This window comes from Copadichromis virginalis, linkage group LG7, assembly GCF_057382275.1.
Source record: "Copadichromis virginalis isolate Kocher_CV1m ecotype Utaka linkage group LG7, C_Virginalis_male_GT1.1, whole genome shotgun sequence".
In the NCBI taxonomy this organism is placed as follows: Eukaryota; Metazoa; Chordata; class Actinopteri; order Cichliformes; family Cichlidae; genus Copadichromis; species Copadichromis virginalis.
Window position 1 is genome coordinate 12,372,693 of NC_140624.1, and position 20,218 is coordinate 12,392,910.

At 39.1% G+C, this 20,218-nt stretch overlaps 2 protein-coding genes across 2 annotated transcripts; both read left to right on the top strand.

Annotated features, from left to right (window-relative positions):
* The first annotated feature begins 392 nt into the window (after positions 1-392).
* Positions 393-2,182, top strand: LOC146704547 (ras-related and estrogen-regulated growth inhibitor-like protein A). Its single transcript, XM_085465128.1, has 4 exons — positions 393-477; positions 570-623; positions 716-792; positions 1,226-2,182. Exons 1-4 carry the CDS (start codon positions 429-431, stop codon positions 1,649-1,651), a joined length of 606 nt encoding a protein of 201 aa, XP_085321254.1. The 5' UTR covers positions 393-428; the 3' UTR covers positions 1,652-2,182.
* A 12,919-nt stretch (positions 2,183-15,101) lies between these two features.
* LOC146704548 (sterile alpha motif domain-containing protein 3-like) lies at positions 15,102-20,047 on the top strand. The gene is made up of 5 exons (XM_085465288.1): positions 15,102-15,163; positions 18,056-18,140; positions 18,231-18,395; positions 18,686-18,892; positions 19,126-20,047. Exons 1-5 carry the CDS (start codon positions 15,102-15,104, stop codon positions 19,426-19,428), a joined length of 822 nt encoding a protein of 273 aa, XP_085321414.1. The 3' UTR covers positions 19,429-20,047.
* The last annotated feature ends 171 nt before the right edge of the window (positions 20,048-20,218 follow it).

The window sequence follows — 20,218 nt, forward strand, 5'->3', positions numbered from 1 at the left end:
ATTAATAGATTACAGAATTATTTTTTCTATCCTTCATAGCCTTTAAAACTGCAGCAGTTGTGTAGATTATTTAGGAAAAGCTGTATTTGCCTGTTTAAAGCTTAGTTTCCTCTCAGATGATATAATAGAATTAAGCTCATGTGGCATACAGTGGAAATGAGGTTATCTGACGTAATGACAGAACCATTTTGGACTTTACTCCCTCTGCTTCAGCGCACTCCACAGGAGAGACGCAAGCGAGGAACCACGTGAGGGAGACATCATTAAGTTACTGCTGTTGTTGTTGATGGTGGTGGTGTGGGGGGTGGAAGTGGTTGGGGTTTGTTTACCCCGCCCACCTGTCTGCCGTATAATAACTGCTGTCAGACGGCAGCAGTGGCACAGCAGCAGCCTCCTCAGAGAGGCACAATACAGCTGTTTCATTGAATATGGATGCCAACATTGTTGTTATGGGGATGGAGAGCGTTGGGAAATCAGGTAAAAAACAAACAAACACATTTTCAGTGGAGATGAGAGGTTACACTTACGTCTCTTTTCCACACAGTGAACTAAAGTTTGTGTCTTTTTAGCGCTGACTGTCCGCCTGTTAACTCGGAGATTCATTGGAGAGTATGGAGATATTGGTAAGTGCCCACTCTTTATTTTATTTATTTATTGCTAACTTTGATGCATTGATGCCTTAAACATCTCCTAAACTATCTTTTGTGTCTTGCAGAATCAATCTACAGCCACAGCTTCATAGTAGATGGGAGGGCGGTCACTCTCAATATTTGGGATTCACATTATTCTCAGGTAAGAACTTCAATATGTTGTTACTAATTCTAATTTTTCTATTTAAAAACTCCCGTTTCTTGATATATAGTGTTTAAAAATTTAAAAGAAATCCCAGTCTAAGTAAAAGCAAAGGTATTAGTGCTCGTATAAGGTAAATATATTAAAAGTAAAAGTAGGCTGTTCCTTTTATTCTAATATTATTTTTAAAATTATCTTAAAGTTCGAAGAACATTTTGAATGTGTGAGCTGGTCATGATAGCAATAAATAAAAAACTAAATATCTATAAGCTCGTGTCTGTAAGTCCTAGAAATGGAGTATCACAAAATAAAAATTTAAAATGACTGACTGTCTTGTTTTTGTACAAAAATATAAAATGCTAGGACAAATGTACTTTGTTGCTTTCTGCCTCCAACTGTTGCTTAATATGAACTTCAGTGTGTGGTTTTGCAGGATTTCTCTGCAGACTCGTCACTCTTTGAGAAGAAGGTGCGATGGGCCGATGGCTTTGTTCTGGTCTACAGCATCTGCGACAGGGCCAGTTTCAACACAGTTAGCAGGCTCATTCAGACTATCAAATCCACCAAGGACTGCCTGAGTGCAGACAAAGTACCCATAGTGATTGTGGGTAACAAAAGGGACCTGCACCACAGACGGACAGTGACGAGCGAAGAGGGCCGGCTGCTGGCTCTCAACACAGACTGCCAGTTCTATGAGGTGTCAGCCGCCGAGAACTACCACAGTGTCCTCATGGTCTTTCACGGCCTGGTGGACAGATTGAAGGATGCCAAGCTAACCACGAAGAAGCCTCTAAGGTTGAAGGGCATAGTGAAAAGCATGTCTGCAGTGTTTGCCAGGAGACGGACTGAGTCGTTTTAGTAGAAATGTGACAAAAGAAGAGGAGACTCCATCAGGTGGATATCTGTCAGTGAAACATTACCGCGTGTCGCATGTGTGTTAAAAAAAAAACTCTATAAAAAGGTAAAAGCTGTTATGCTTCAGAGAACATGGGCACAAAACAATTTCACAGAGGTTACAGATGCTTTCTGCACTTTAACTGCACTTAAGTTAACATAGTGTCATTCTTCATCCAGCCTCTTGCCATTTAAAATCCAAAAGTGTGCAGCGATGTATGAATTGTGTTTGCAGTGTATGTGTGTTTTACAAGATTTTTTCAGATGTGGCTTCAGATCCAAAGAAATTCTATGCACAAACTAAATGTGCCTTTACTTATTATGTATATGCCAAAGATCATTTCTCATGATTAGAGTGAAAGTTTCTTCTCCCGAAAAAAGTGGCTGAAAAGTGCTAAATCCGTTAATTAATTCTTGGAAGTGACGCGTAATATTTCTATTTATTCAAGTCTAAACACTGTAAACGAACAACTGAATAAAGTGGTTTTTTGTCAAAGTGTTTTATATCTTTATGTTTGGTTGTTTGACTGTAAGTCAGTCCCTGAAATATACTGTTTGTATGAAGTTATAAGAATTTTAAATAAACCATGTGCAGAAAGATTTTCTATTGCGCTTGTTTGTTTTACAGTTATTGATTCCTGCTCACCCCAAAATGAGTGAGGATCCTGTGTGTACTTGAGATCAGCAAAGTCTATTCTGGTGGATACTCGGCTAAAACATTCACACCCATGTCTCAAAACTGTCTCACAACTTAACAGCACATCACACTTCGTGTTATGATTGTTTGAGACCTGGATTGTTGCAGTTATTCAAGAATAGATTTGCAGTTTTTTGTACAGCTTCCACATCCACATGAACACATCGACTTTTAATTTTTGCTTAATCCCACCAGTTCACTTTTCTCACACTGCACTAGCTATACCAAATAATTGGCCAAAAGTGTGTATCAAAGCATAGGCTCAACGAGTCACAATCACAGTCAAAATTATGGTCTAATGATGGCCTAAGAAGATATAGGCTGCTTGATATATTTATTCTTGGACCATTATTAGACCACTTAAACCACTGCTACAAGTAGAACAAAGGAAAAGAAGGTTTTTCATAATTTCTGAGGTCTCTCATATATGAAATGGACTGTTATCCAAAAATATTTGTATTTATTTGCAAATGTATTAAATTGACAAATTTGTGAAAGCAATATAATGCAAACACTAATGGGAAATACTACAACTTGAACTTAATAATATCATCCTGGAAGCCTGGATTCATCCCAGACAGGGTGAGAAAGAGGGCATGGGTTTCCTATCCATGTCTTAAGAAATAGACTGTGGATATCTTGATGCTTTATGCCAATACAGGCACAAAAGTATGATAGCTGGACAATTCGTGCAATGAATGGAAGCATATACTTTTCAAAACCTTTTGTTGTATATTAAAGTCTGTGATGTAGTGCAAGTAAAATCACCAGCAGTGACAGGGTTGAAGCCTAGAAATGATTCACCTCTATTATTTAACTTAAACATAGCTGACTCATTTCATGTCCCCTTGAAAGAATACTGGCAAAACATCCTTTGCAAATCTATTTAGGACACAGTACATCCAATGCCATTAACTTCGAGCTTATAAAACACATTCAAGTTTTACTTTGACCCATTCCTATAAGCCACAATCTTTACAGATGTCTTCTCAAGATAGGTCTTTGAAAATATTACATGATGTGAAAAATCCTTTGAAAATAGCCCTGATGTTACAAATCACATGCTTCTCTGACTCTTAGAACAAGGAACCTGCCAGTAACCCTTAAGAAGATCGAGCTTACAGATACGTTCAGCTGGCCCCACAGAGTCTGTCATCATTGGGAGAGAAAAGGAATATTTCTTACTTCATAAAAAGCAGGGAGAAGCCCAAATAGATGAAGAATTTATACTAATACCCTGTCTGCGTCTAGTACTTTGCACTTCTATGGAGACTCCCTACAGAAACCCAGCGTGATAGGCTCAGCATCACCTATATCAACACCATGTTCTATTAAATCAGTTTGCCTGGAAACAAGCGTGCGCACCTTCAACTAAGTTCAGCCAGTTGTTTACTCACTGAACCACTGCCCCGATCGAAGCAGACACAAAAATAATCAGGAAGTAAGTGAGAAAGCCTGGGGGCTATCACACACCCGGCAACGTGTCTGACAAAAGCTTGTCCAGAATAACATCCTCATTTGTGCAAGTATGTGGATTCTTTGTCTCTGACACAGAGAAGAAAACTCTTGGCTTCAATCAGATTAAAATGTCCATCAGGTGCATTTCTTTAGGCGCATTTCTTAACCGGGTGTTTAATAGAGTATCGTGAAAAGTGTGCAGATCTAATCTACTCAGATTATGTTGTTGTAGAAACACCCTTCTTCAATTCACACCCATTCGTTTTTTCCATGATAATCTGCAGATTCCACTCTGCAACCAGCAGACCACTTCCCCTGAAGAAATACTCTAATTTGTTTCTAGCCTGCTCCAGTGAACTTGGTCTGACCCTAGAGATTAGGTAGCAGACATATGCATTCTCCTGCGCTCGCCTTTAGCCTCATCTGTCAGGTGCTGGGAAGATGTCCATCTTTGAGGCTATTAAGGGAGCAGCAGAGGAGGGCAAATGGCAGATAGCTGGTGCTGCTCTCCCTACTTTCTGTTCTTGTGTATGAAGAATTTGACAGAAACAAGGCAGAGGTTAACAAACCAAGACTGGAGCAGTCTAGGCCCTGCAGGACCTTGTCACAGTCTCTGACCCCTCAAGGTCTTTACAGCAGGGCTTAGACAGAACAGAAGCCTGACAAAATGTTTCACCTGTGAGAGCAGCTTGCAGCTTTACTCGGGCTGAAATGATGTGTCTCTTGAGCAATGACACTTAGAGGGAAGTGAAACTTTTACAAAAAGGAGAAAAGTGTAGCTAAAAAGCATGCACTGTGTAACCACTTGTCATGCCATTGACTGAGGAAACAGCTTTGGAATGTTTAAACAGCAACAAGTTCTTTGGATATGTGGCAAACATTTTGCATCCAAGTGTTTTTTGTTCCAAAAAAGCCACCAAAGGGGTTTTGAAGAGCCTTTTAGTGCATTTCATGCACATTACAAAGAGCTGACCATACATCATGAATATGCACTTTGGGTATCGGATTCTTACTAAGTGCTACCTATAATGTCTTACATGTTTTTGGATTAAAATTCGACCAGCATGCAGCTCATGCCACTTGAAGCAGTAGAGTTTCAACAACAGTAAAATCATAAACTGTTCTTATGAATAAAGTGATTTTTTGTTGTTGTTCAGGGTCGTTGTAGTCTTTAGATGTTAGATATTTTGCAGCTGCTCATCAGATCTTTTTCTGCCTTTACATCAACCCGAAAACTTCAAGGCACAAACATGTGAAGGTGCTGAAAGTGTTTCACAGCTTCACTTGATGCTATCACATCAGCTGCAGAAAACACTAATATTATCTGAGCCCATGCAACAGGACAACATGAGGCTACCAGTGCACTGTGTGTGCATTTACAATGCAATTGTCCACGTTAATATATGTCCAAAATTTGTGTTCTTTAGCAGATATATAAATATAGAAAAAAGTACACCATACTTCTAGTAACTCATTTTGCTAACTGAATGCACATGTTCACCTGTGGGGTTTTAGCATTTTATCCAGTATATATAGTTTATTTTTGACTTATTAAAGATTATGCTATTATACTTTTGACTATTGTGACCATTGGCAGTGGCTGTAGCTCAGGTGGCAGAGCAGGTCAGCTACTAATCAGAAGGTCGGTGGTTGCCTCCTAGCTGCATGCCAAATATCCTTGGGCAGGATACTAACCCCATGTTTGCCTACTGGTGGTGGTCAGAGGGCCCGGTGGCGCCAGTGTCCGGCAGCCTCGCCTCTGTCAGTGCGCCCCAGGGCAGCTGTGGCTACAATGTAGCTTGCCATCACCAGTGTGTGAATGTGTGTGTGAATGACTGAATGTAGTGTGAAGTGACTGAGTAAAGCGCTATACAAATGCAGGCCATTTTCTGAACATAAGTAGCCTGATTATATGCTATTTCACTTATGCTGAATTGCGTTTTGTAAATATTTCTGTGCAGAGACTGTCTGAATAGATGAGTTTGAAGCTATTTTTTAAGGATGCCACAGAGTCAAGGGCACAAAGAGTGAGCGGTAAATTGTTCCAAAACTTTGGTGCCAAGGTTTGAAAAACACAATCCCCCCATAGTGTTCAGAGGGATGCATTAGATCACAAGAAGGTTTCAGCTTGGAGAATAGGGGTGGAGTAGTTTGTGACAGATGCTGCAGGTTTAGTTAAATGACTGCCCTTAATTCAATATTTAATATTTAATGTTTAATGTTCCTAAAACTGAATCCTTCATTACCCTCCTTTATTTACTGTTAAAATAGAAGGTGGTCTAAAGCAGTGTTTACGGCCTGCATTAAAAACAGGCTCTGGAACCCAAAACCAGCCACTGACCTTGAACTGATACGACCGCCTTCGCCATGTTGTATTAGAAATTGTGATTCACCTCATAAGGAGGCTCGTGTTTACCCCTCTGTCTTTCAGGTTCAGTGATCACTGCTGGAGATCAAGCTACTGTGGAGAAACTACTTTAGAGTTTGAGGAGATGTACTCTGGGATGTACTTTTTCTACACATCAGTGACGCTGAGCTGATGACTGCGTACCGGTGTCGTGTCTACTTATATAAACGTGGATTGCACAAATCACATATGTTAATCATATTTTTATCTAGAAGACTCCAGCTGTGATTCTTTATGTTATTGTAGAAAAAGGTTTGTCCAGCTGCCCATAAGTTTGGCAGCTAATGGTCTCAGAAATCTCAAAAACTGCTTGGACTCCTGCCTTCTAGCATTTGGTCAAATAGTAGCTAAAGCACTGAACCCTGACTGACTGCTTGAAGTCAAAGTCACACAGCTACCTCTGGAAGTGAGCATACCTCAAAAGTATGTAGAGCATGGTTTAAAATTCCTTTGCAAAAATTGCAGACCCCCCACAAAATAAAATTAAGTGGACAGGATTAGCTGTGCTCGCAGATAATCAGTGTGTCTCTGTCACTGTGACAACAAAGAAAAAGAAACAACAAAATAAAATAAATAAATTGAGCATCTAATCCATACATTTTTATTTTTAACTCCTAGTCACCCTCAGAAATCCAACAAGTGTTTTTATTTTTTTTCCAGGTTAGCTGGAGGCACATTTTGAAGAGACATACCTGATCAATGCAGTAACACAATGTAATTTTCTTTTGCCTTATTAAAGGCAAGCAGGTCTTATTTCATTACTGGGAAATCGACATGGACTAGGAGGCCAGCAAGTTCAATGATCTGGTAAACAAAGAAATAAAATGTAAGGAGAAGGTGGACCCAGTTGTAAATGTTACAAACCCACACATGAATTCTGTGAGACAGTAATGCATGGAACCATTTGGATTCATTGGAAAGGAGCAAACAGTATCTGGCTGACTGCTTTCACAGAGACAGAGAAGGGTTTAGAGAGGCTTAAACTGCATTTTGATCACGTTTAGTCTACAGTGCTTGGAGGGCTTGGTATTTATATCGGTTTATTCTAGCAATATTCATATTGAAATGGAGATGGGAAAAAATATGCAGCAATTTAAAAGCCTGATTTAAAGGTGGCTGGAGCCACGAGAAGCAGAAGTAAACGGTTAGTTTTATAGCAGAAGTTTCCTTTATAATCTGATTGAGCCGCTACTCTATTTATGTGAACTGAAACTTATTAATTCAGCTAATGCTAGCCCAGGATTAATTCTCCTCTCATAGTACCTAAAAAAGTGTATACCAGTATAGGCAAGTGTATGAAATGAGACAATTCTTGGCCATTTTATCTATCTATCTATCTATCTATCTATCTATCTATCTATCTATCTATCTATCTATCTATCTATCTATCTATCTATCTATCTATCTATCTATCTATCTATCTATCTATCTATCTATCTATCTATCTATCTATCTATATATATGAGGAAAATAAAGCATATAAAGCACCACAAGCTTAACGCCCCCCGTTTAGCTTAGAAAGGGTTTCACCTGGACTCTTGTGGTGTTAAAGGCTTTGTAAATGTGAGAATAACTTTTAAATTCCTAATAAAATGTTTGCTCCGGGGGGTCTGGCATGTATGGACTGTAAGACTGAAGTGCTCAATGAGCTTTTTTTTTTTTGTTGTTGTTAAATATTAATTTTTTTTTTAAGTGTTAACTGTTCAAAAAATGCCAGCTATCCCTTTACTTGTGCCCTTTTGGATTTGCCAAGCTCTCCCACAAAGGTTTAAGGACCTCCTGCAGTGCTGCGCTGCTCGGCACCTTTCCAAATAAGGCCTGGAAGTTTACACACACCAACCATAATTTACCCCCAGCAGTGAAAGCAGAGAGAGCAGTGAAAGCAGAGTTCAACAGCACTTTGTGCTGTTTCATGTTAGCATTTAGTGGCATTTCTCACTGCAATCTCTGAAATCTAAAACCCAATGCACACAAACATAGTCTTTTACATGTTGTATCGCAGATTTTCAGAGCTTATTTGCTTGTTTTCAAGCTCATTCAAACAGCACAGCAGAGTTTAATTGTGGCACGTGGTAAAGTTGCTGTTTGATGTGTAAAATATGCTCATGAGAATAATGAGAGACAGTTACAGGACCCAATAGCCTCATCTGTCAGTTAACTGACACGAACATGGCAGATTTCACCAGCAGGTAGTTTATTAAAGTGACGTCTGCTTCACTCTCTCTATTATCTTATGACACAGAAGCATGATAATGCATGATATCAAATTCAGTACAGGACTGTCCTGCAGCTCATAAAATGGCTCTTAGTTTGATTGAAAACATTTTAATCTGCGTGATTCTACAGCTCAAGAATATATTTGCTCATTTGAGCCTTTATTAACCTCATACTACACAAAGGCTATTCATGTCTGGAGGACAGGGCTGATAACGCTTTGATCTAATATAAGATGGGTGATTAAGTTGAGAAAATGTTTCCTCTCACATGAGAGGTTCACGTGGAAAGGAAATGAGAGAGATTTTCACACGTGAGCCAGTAAATGAAATCAGGCATGGGGTGTGAGTGACTCATTGCAGCATAATGGGTGGTGGAAGGTTGACTAGACAACGCCTGTGGCACACCATGCCTGCTGTAACTACCCATAAGTGGTCTTCCACTGAGGCTCAGACAAAACATATTCTGACCTCTCCATCACGACATTCCTTAAATTGAAAATTAATGAAAAGAGATCGAACACAGCAGCTCACCAGAGAGGATGTATGAAGGCTGAAATAACACTGATGCTGTTTTGGCCCTTTTTTCTCTCTCTTGTTGGAGTTTATAAAAGCACACTTGTGCTGTAAACGCCCCTCCCTGAGCCTGGCTCTGCTGGAAGTTTCTTCCTGTTAAAAGGGAGTTTTTTCTTCCCGCTGTTGCCAAAGTGCTGTATAAATAAAGTTACATTGAAGAATATGCCTACTTTTTTATTTTTGCTACAATTAGAGAACATAGTAAATGTACATCATTGGCTTAGGTTAGATTCCGGGGTGACCCTTCTCACCCTGGACACAGTCTGTTTGACCTGCTCCCCTCAGGCAGGAGGCTCCGGTCCATTCAGACCAGAACCTCTCACCATAAGAACAGTTTCTTCTCCTCTGCTGCTGGACTCATGAACAATAACCATATGACTGTTCGCACCACAAACACATGACCCTACACTGTGTTCACTGCATCATTCCATTTTTGCACTGATCACCACCTGCATTCATGTATATATCTACCTTCTTAGCACTTTTAATTTTAATTTTTAAGTTTATTTAAGACTGACAGTACGTTTTGCACTAAGTACCGCAGCAATTTCCCAATGTTGTAAACCTGCTCAACATTTGGCAATAAAACCCTTTCTGATTCTGATTCTGATTTAGAACACTAAAAAACATATTAAATTAATAATACAGAAGTGTCTAAAATTCATGTTTGTCTTAATGACAATGCCAGAAATTGTTATCACTCAGATCTTAGCTAATCGGTCAGTGGCTGGATTTGATTTGACTTGACCGGCATCAACATCAAGTCAAGTCACTTTTATTATTATAGCACATTTAGGAACAGAATCACCCTTTAAACTAACAAGCATGGAGAAAACAGGAGGATACAGATCCAAGAGCCCCGGAGAGCTCTCAGGCACAAGTATTAACGGTACTATACAAGTATACAAAAACGTATGTAATACGTATTGTAAAGGGAAAGCATGAAAACCACATAAACATGATAATGTATCTAAAAAATACTAGAAGCTGCCGGCGCTGCCTCTCAGCCTTCTAGTAGATACACCTATGGTGTCAGTTTCAGAATCCTACATCGCCTCACTCTCATTTTATCACATTCACAAGATTTTCAGAAAACTTTGAAGTTGACCTTGAGGTCGAGGTCACTAAGATTTAAACTTGTTAAGGATTTTTAGTTCTCATTCTCAAGTTATTGCACTCACAGACTTGCACAAACTACCGCCCGCTGGTCACAGTATGTTGACGACAATACCCCATCAGTGTTTTATGGCGTGGGCTAAAAACAATCTTAAAATGAAATGATGCAACACAAAGCTCAATGAAAGTAAAACAAACATAACTGGATGACTTATAAGTAAATAAATCAGTATATCAAATAAAGAAGGTCCTGGGTGCGACCCTACTGGCTGGTTACCTTGCGTGCATCTGCATCTGGCTTTCCTCTGTATCCTCTTGTTTTCTCCCACAGTGGAGAGACCTGCTTGTTAGTTTAAAGGGTGATTCTAAATTGAATGTCAGTGTGATGTGAATTGTTATCTGTGTCTCTAAGTAAGTCCTGTGATGAACTGGCAGCTTAACCATGGTATACCCTGCCTCTCACTCAGCGTGAACTGGATAAGCTCTTCTAAATGCAGAAGTAAAAAAAAAAAAGATGTGACATAAAATATGTGAAGCGATGGACTGAAATGACAGCTAGGGGTTGTAGGTGGGCCTTAAAATCTTATTAAATATTAGTGGTGGGACAGAAGACTATTTTAGAGTCTTAGGGTATCAGAAGTGAAAGGCTGTTTGCCTTTTAGGGTGAGAGTTCAGGACTGAAAGCAAGACTTAAGTGAGCCTGAGGTTAAATATGGAGTCGAGAACAACACAACAGACTCTCAGTGATGGAGAGGTTGCCGCTCAGTGTGCAGAGCTGGTTGCATCTCTGCATCTTTGCTGACATGACAATGAACCCCAAACTGCTCCATATGATTGAGCCATTAAATGAGTGAGTGTACATGAGAAGCAAATAATTAGAATTTGGCTAATGATTAGCAACAGGAATACATGACATTTCTGTTATTACACAGATTTACATGAACATATTAGATTGATTTTATATAACTTTATGAGAACATTCAAACATTTTTTGTCTGAGTCACTGACAGTTACATTTTATCCGTGCAGTAAAACTGCATTACATCATCCTCACTAAATTCATCTGGAGAAAAAGAATCCACTTCACTAAAAGTAGCTTTGACCTTATATGTCTGAGAACATACTTTAAACTATTACAAACATTACTTAACTTGATTTTTGCCTTTTAACACAGGCTTTACTCAAACAGTTTTACCAATGTCTGCTTAACATAGAGTACGGCATACTTCACACAACATGTCCGCTCACAGTATGCATGCAGACTTTAACAGCGTTGACTAACTGCCAAGATGACTTTACTGCAGGGGTCTGATGTTGTGTAACGGCTCTTTTGTGTGTGATATTCATCCTCTGACCTATGCTACAAACGTGGGCTCGGCAGAGAGTGTGTGCTGAATGTGAAGAATGCTGTTGATTATGTTTTCAGAGAGCTAAATCCGGGGTCACACAGCAAGACTGCTGGGTCAAATATTATCTAGAACTTGAGCTGCTGATGGAGAACTAATAGTAGAATACGCATTTGCATAGAAAATTAGTTTTGTATTCTTTGTTTTCTGTTGTTCTTCATGCCCGGCAGCGATTGAATTAATCACTATAGGACAGTAAAGATAATTGAGCTGATATGCTGCACGCCTGCAGGCTGGAGGAAAACAAACAGTCCCAATGCACACACACACGCAAAGGTTGGAGAAGACTATGCAAACTCCAGTAAACGCCACTGCTATACACTAATTAGAGTCCTTCTTGTCTTGTGCTAATAGCATACTTCAATGTGAAAAACATTTGAAAAGCATCACTCAAAGTCGATGGTGGTTGACAAAATTAAGCGCCCTCGACACTGAATTTCTCAAGAAGATTCGATAAATTTCAGAAGACATCAAGGAGCAATTTTCTGAGCAAATTATGAGCAAACAGCAATCAGAAATGTCAAAAGCAGGAAATGGTCTAACACATCAGTGAAACAGCAGAATCCTCTGTGTCAGGAGAAATTATTGACTCATTAGTCATCTTGAAGTAGAGTTGACCTGAAAGAAGTTGGACAACTCCTGAAAAAAGTTAACAAGCTTTTTTCCATTATATCACAAAGCTGTATACTATTGATGTCATTTGGACTATTATGTTGTCGGTGCTTCGGGAGTATGGGGTGTCTGGCCCATTACTACAAGCCATTTGATCCTTATCTGGGTGTTTGACTCTGCCAGGGCTGCACTGTGTCACTGATTATATTCATAATTTTTATGGACAGAACTTCTAGGTGTAGCCAAGAGGCAGAAGGTTTTCACTCCAGCAGTCTCAGAATCTCATCTCTGCTTTTGGCTGATGGTCATCAGGTGGTGACCTCCAAGTCTGAGGCCATGGTCCTCACACAGAAAAGGGTGGAGTGGCCACTCAGGGTCACGGACAAGTAGCTGCTCCAAGTGGAGGAGTTTAAATATCTCAGTTCACGAGTGAGGGGAGAAATGAGCGGAAGATCAACAGACAGGACTGATGCTACAGCTGCAGTGATGCGGACGCTGTACCAGTCTGTTGTGGTGAAGGGAGAGCTGGGCGCAAAGGAAAGCTTTCAATTTACCATTTGATCTACGTCCCCACCCTCACCTATGGTCATGAGGTTTGAGTGGTGATTGAAAGAATGAGATGGCGGATACAAGCAGCGAAAATTAGCTTTTTCCGAAGGATGGCTGGCCTTTAACTTGGACATAGGGCGAGGAGTTGAGCCGTCCGAGAGGGGCTCAGAGTATAGTCATTACACCACCACATCAAAAGGAGCTAGTTGAGGTGGTTTGGAAATCTCACAAGGATGTCTCTTGAGCGCCTACTGGGTGAGGTGTTACAGCCAAGTCCCACTGGGAGGAGACCGCAGGGCAGGCCCAGGACACGCTGGAGGAGGTGGCTGGGAAGGAGGTGTAGACTGCTCTACTTAGACTGTTGCCCACGTGACAGACTGGTGACCTGTCCAGGTGTAGCCTGCCTCACCCTCTATGGCAGCTGGGATAGGCTCCAGGCTCCAAAATTTTTATTATTACAGTCAAAATGCAGCTATGTCAGTTCTAAGACTAAACGTTCCAAATTGAAACCAGAAATTATTAACATTTCTGGGGTATAAGCCAATTTTCAGATGGCCACTCTCTCTAAACTAGTCATCCAATTTTTATGAAATTGGGCCGAGGTGAACAGAAACTGTATCAAGTATGAACATCCCACCTAGATATGACATCATAACCTGGTCTTGCAGACTGGGTTCTAAAAATGAATAATTCAGCTGAGTTTTTAGTTTTACTTTTGTTTATGTGAACTGAGCTTGAATATCCCAATATGTGTTAAAAATTAAGTCTGCTCTATATAGAACTTTTTAATATTTTTACACAATGAAAAAAGGTGAAACACGAAGAAACCGGAGCTTAGAATGTATGATTAAAACTCATCCACACAATGTTCAGCAGTGATAAATGACAAATGTCTTTTCTTTCTTATCAAAAGAAAAGAAAGGTCAACTTAACTGACATATTGGGATTCAGTGCATCAAACTCCAAAAGAAATACCAGATTTTATTGCTGAAGCAGATGACTTCAGAAAAAATGCTCACATAGCATTAACATACATAAATATTCATGACAGTAAAGATTAAATACTAAAAACTGAGGGAGTTATAAACACACTGTGGGGTTAGTCCAAAGCAAAGTTTATGTTAACAGAACAAATGTATTAATATTTATTAAAAACCAGCTCAGAGCAGCAAAAAACTGCAGCATTAACTCGTGTCTTACAGCCGCGACAACAAGTTGTATTACAAGACGTTTTTAAAGGTATCATTTCATCTGCACAGACGCATTATGTTTTTATGAGTTCTAGTGAACTACGGGAGGTATGAACAGGTGTGTCAGTATCACACAAACTAATTTCTAAAAATAACCACAGGAGGGCAGCTGAGTCCAAGAAACAGTCTGATCAGCTCCATTCAGTTGTGCTTTGTGCTGTTGCCTGCATGTATGGCTGTTACTTTTTTTTCTCCTCAAAAAAACACTTAATCTAGTTTATTAATATTTACACAATCTCAAAATATCCACATTTTTTTCATAACCACCATCAGTCAGCAAACGATAGCAGCACATTTACTTTGTTTACGGTTGCATTGTTTGTCTAAAAAAGGATTAGTGACAACACAGGTTGCGTTTAAATTTGCACCCATCTGAATTTGGGGGTTCATGCTGAACAGATTAATCTGTGTGTGGCTCACTTCCCAAATTGTCGTCGCAGCAGTCCAGAGCCAGCGTGCCACGTACGGTGAAGAATGCTGGCCCGCTGACAGCGATGAGCGGTGGAGAGTCATTGTGAAGAGAATTTGCACTGGATTGTTACGCTTCCACGTTTTCATGCACATAATCTGAGTTAGCAGTTTAGGCTTAATGGCAAAGATCACTTCCAACGTAAGTAGAATGGCATTCATGCAGTGGGTCATAGAGTAAAGGTGTTCAGTTCTGCTTAGTCACGCTTCCCATTGACATTTTTAGCCAGAAGCAAATTGGCATTTAGTTTTATCCCTGAACTGCAAGTCGAATAAGTGCGCTCAAAGGTCGGGTGGCCCGCTGAGGAAGCCAGACTGACTTAACAGCAGATACTGACTTTGGCACTAATCACTTAGTGAGTATTAACGAGCATTTTGCTTGTCAGACATTATCTTTACCTGGTCAATAGTTTATGACACATAGGCCTCACTTCCATTGTGCCATGATAACAATTCTACACCAAATAATAGATACTAGCAAATCTTTTTCTCAGTCCCAGTCATCTCACAACCCTGAAATTACTATTTCTGTAATTATTAAAGTGACAAGTAAAGAAGAAAAGAAGAAGAGTGTAAAGACAGAGTAAAAGTAAGTAAAAGGAGACTCTTAGTGATATAAACCTAAAAGCACTGGAGAGCAATGGGTCTAAATTCAGAAAATCGATGGAGCTATTTGGCGGTAGCAGAGAAAGAGGGGCTGATCTGAAGATATCCATCAGCAAAGGGTGAGCAGATAAAGTCAAATAACTATCTTTAGCTGTGTGTTAGAGCCATTTGCAGTTAAAAAGAAAAAGCTACATCTGCTGAGGAAATTAAGGCCCTTTGGAGTGGGCAGCTGCATTAAAACCTTTTGCTTTTGCAGTGGCTCACATAAAGTGATCAAGTGGTAGCTGGATTCAGGTGTTTTTAGTTTCATTTATGATCATTTTAGCACTGGATGATGCAGAAGATGCTACAGGTATTAGAAAACTTCTGCTTTTCATCCAAAAGCAGAAATTCAGCTTTAAATCTATGAACTTCACAGGGTAACAGCATTAAAATTAGTCGTTTGTCAGAGTATTCTCAAATGAGTACAGTCAGAGAGGAAACCATGGGAACCTGCAACTATACAGTTTGTAGGAAAAATAGCTTTATTTACTCTAAAATTCATTAAATTATTTGGACCACCAATGATCAATCACCAATGTGTTTTAAGGTGGTAAAAAAATGTCAGAGTAATTCTGCTTTAAAAAACTTTAAAAAAAGAACAAAAAGAAGAACATTTCTGGTTAGGTTTAGACACAAAAACAACTCTTCATGATTTAGTAAAAGATTGAAATGAGCACCCTGAAAGAATGCTTGTTCTTGCGTTTCTATACAGAGAGCCTGATTATCACCTATGAATGCCATCCTGTGTGAAACTGGGTGCAATTTACCTAGCGTGTGCACAAACAAATACAAGTAGAAGGAAGCTAAATGGGTAGAATTATGGCTTACACCTGTTTCTAGACAAAACAGCGCAGATTCTATGTTAGTTTCTGCAATTTGAGCATTGATTATACGGCTGAATCTACATGAAACAATACTAACATCCTCTATTTTTTTCCTAATGCTAGCTTTATGCCTGTGCATGTCAATTGGTTTATTATGGAGCTGGGAAAGGGAATTCTCCATCATCCGCACCTGTTTTCAAACAATAAAGATGTTAAACATTCAAGAGGAACTTAACGGTGACTGCAAACATCATTATGCATGAAATTGAGATGGCTTGTGTGGCTGCTGCATTCATATTTACCTGAAGGTATTTTACTACAAATGAAATCCTATGAAAATTTTAAACGTTGGGCTGTTTTTATTGTCTCTGTTATATTAAAAATATAATAAAAAGAAACAAGATTGGTCACATTTTTTGAAAACATATTTTTGAAACATTTGTTCACACTCTCAGAAATAGAGGTACGAGAGAAGAACATTTTTGTACCTATAGGTACATTTTTTTAAAATGTTCCCTTAAAAGTACAATACTGGTCTTTAAAAGTCCAGAAATGCCCCTTTAAAGGTTCAATTTGAAATAAAGTACAAATCTGTACCATTTTGACCTGTACTGCAGTGACAGTGGCAGAATGTGGTAATGGGTCAGCATGGGAAAATCTGGATGGGCCTGGTTAATTGTAAAATTCATATGAGATGTGAGTGTGCTCATAAAAGCTACATGTTATAATCAAATCTGTTGGTCCTCTCCTCTGTACGTAAATTATCCTATGATGCAAAGAATATCTGTAACCTACCTTTGTGTAAGTTATGTTAAATTATATTTAAAAAAAAACACACACACAATGACATGCAGGCACAACCAAATGATGTTAAAAAAAACTGGTCCATTTCCATTTTATTAAGTTCCAGTTATAATTTTTTAATGTTTTAAATCTTTCAAAAACGTGAAATCATTTTACTGTTATGTTTGGACTTTACTTTTTTGCTTTAACTACATCCTAGAATTGTTCATTAATTGTGAGGTTTTTATGGAATTTGCAACATCAAGTTAAACCGAGGTTCTTTGGAAGTTAAAATGTCAAGCAGATTTTTATGTTACGGTGACTACATTTTGTAAGTTACAAATATAGTTCGCCAAGACAGCATAACGGTTTCTAAACAACTGCGCATTAATACCACAATGTTGTATTTTCATGTGTCAAGTTCGCAACGCGCATTAATCCCAAAGGCCGAAAAGGCAGCAGTGATGAGTGCTCCGCCTCCGCGCTGACTAGCGTTGACACAGAAAATGACTCTCAGGGGGTTATCCACGGAGGAGCTCCTTAAAAGGTTGATGGAAGAAGGCATTGATGTGTCAGACGACGAGGCGCAAAGATTTAGAGGTAAGTCGGGTGTGATTTTGTGTTTTTATAAAAATTACAACGTGTAATTTTACAGTAGAGTTAGCAAAAGTCCGAAGAGCTAGATATAACATGGGCGAAAGCTAGCAGTTAGCTAAGTTTTAAACAAAGAAAGGTACAAATGTGGACTATTTAGACTGTTGGTGGAATGTTCAACGTCTGTCTGCCCGCCGTATTCGAGTGTTTTATCAATAAATAGTGTCGAACCGTGTACAAAAATGTAAAAAAAATCAATAATTTCTCAAAACATGCTAGTATGTAAATATAGCTATTAACAAAATCGTTTTCTAAGCAAAATTTATCCCATCTAACTTGTTTCCCGCTCAAACAATGGAAGGTACACATTTGTACCATTCCACCTACTTAGTGGGATTTTCGAATATGAGAGCTGTAAGCTCTGTGCAGGGAGTACACTTACTTACATTTTTATATTACCAGTTAATTTATATTAACAATTAATCAAGAGAATTAATTGTAACTTCCTTTTGGGGAATATAGACAGATTCACAATGATAGCTTATTGTTATTATTATGTTATTAAGTTTGGGAGAGATGTGGCTGTTTGTCCACGCCCATTTTTAAAAAATTAAAATCAACTTTAGCTACATTGATTTGACATTGGTCTACAACATACTATTTACGGTAATAACAATATGATTAGAAGAATTGAAGAACAGAAAAGCCCCCAGGAAAGGATAAGAGTAATCAGTGCACTGTGGGTTGTCTTTCTTATGTTTGAAACAGGTACCCAACCCACTCAGACTACATCCAGGTAATCAAAGCCCTGATTGTGAAGTATCCTTTAAGAGATGTACACGGAAATGGTTATGTGAGTACCTCTCCTTTTTTGTTTCTTTTATAGATTATATTAATATAAAGTAAGCATAATTAACTACTTATATACATTTGAAACAACTAGGACACCTGGCACAGCCAACTCAAGAGAAAGTTCAAAGCAGAACGGGCTCCCCTAATCAGCAACGAAGAAGTGAACCGGGTTAAAGAAAAGTTTGGACGCACGCAGAAACATCGGACCACAGAGGAATCCAGCAGCTCCTGTCTGAAGAGACTGAAGCCCTCTCTCGTAAGTCCTCACACCCTCAGCCTTTAAGAGCTAAGGTAACATATGTAGTCTTATTATGTTCACTGTAAAGCTAAAAGTAAACATTAATTGAAAGAAACATGTTAACAGATAACATTAACATAGAAAAAGGAACTTCACAGTTGATTTAACAAAAGTCAGCTCAACTTGCAATTCCTATTCAACATTTTTGCATTTTTTTCAAAGCATTTGGTGTACAAATTACCGCATTTCGAGTAACATTAACTTATCAGATTTTACTTATGATAATACTGATATCTGTTTTGACAAAGGATTCGTGCTTTGTGGGGGAAGATGCAGCCTCCGTTGATGCTCATATCAAGGTGCTAAATGATCAGCACAAGAAGCTACATCCTGACACAGCACTGGTGAAAGACCGCATGACAAAAACCTTTGCATGGAGACGTCGAGAGGTAGCTGAAGGAATGTGTACTGTGGACCTATTAAAGAGATATCCATTCCTGGGGACATCTGCAGGGGTAAGAATTGTTAAGATGATTGGGGAAACAGCTAATGATTTTTTGTCTCTAAATCTGATTATTATTTTCTGTACTAACTGATTAATCGATCTGTTCATTATCTTTAGAATTTTTGTTCACGGGTTAAAGCACTTTACATTTATCTCCAGTCTGTGTCTTTAAACATGTCAAAAATTTAAATCCTCAATGTAAAATGTAAAATCTTTTGTCTATTCTGCTCTTTTCATTTCCAGTTGTGTTATGAGGTTGATTTAATGCATCCCTGCCAAGACAACATCTGTCGCCGCTTTAGCGAAAACTTCACTGCTGTTCTTCAAAATGTTCTTCAAATGACCAAGGATTTGCCACTGAAGAAAGTCTCGCTGGATGAGGCCTACATCTCAGCATTCTCCACCTTCTTCGTGTTCAACATGACCTACCCTGCATACTTCAAGAAAACACTTGTCTTTCTTCAGAACTGCATTGTCAACATAGGAGACCAGGGAGACAAACCCCTGCCAGTAAGTGTCGCCAGGGTACTTAACCAACTCTATTAAATATGCCCCCACTCCACAAATGTTCAAAATGTTCAAAAAGGGCATTTACTCTGAGGAAGTTGATTATACATGTTGGGTTAGTACACGCACATGAGCCTCATTTCAGCATCACTTGTGGAATAAATGACTGCCAGGCAGCTTTTTCCAAGTATCACTCTTTTCGACGCCATGTGTATCGCAAACACAAACCCTCTGTTTTGAATAGCCTTGAGGTTGAAGATGGATTTGAAAACCATGCACACAAAGAGGTTGAAGACCCACACACACACAGTTCAGACGAGACGCACACAGTTCAGCAGCCCACACCACCTAGTATGGACAGTTTGCTTGATAATTTAGGAGATCATTTATTTAGCTTTATTCTCAAATGTACTGAAAAAAATAACCTTCCACACTCTGTTCAGCAAGACATCGTTGATGATCTTAGTTTTCTTTTGTGTTTTTTTAAAGAAAACTACGACTCGTTTATTCGTTATCATTTGGATAAACATGGTTTCCGCCTCAGTGATTGTCCAGAACTTGAGCTGGTTTTGTCTACTTCAGATTTTTTCCAGAAAGCATGTGATTCAATTCGTTCACCATTTATGATAAAAGAACACTGCAAATCAAAAATGAACATGACAGAACCGGTTAGTTATGTCTATAACTTCTGTTCCCTGAAGGAGAGGAACGAGGTACAACACATAAGTATGGGATATCACGCCCTCGCGTGTCCTGGCTGAAGAAACCTTTATTCACGCCTTTACGGCAGATGACGTGTGATGACACGCGCAAGGCCCCGCCCGCACAT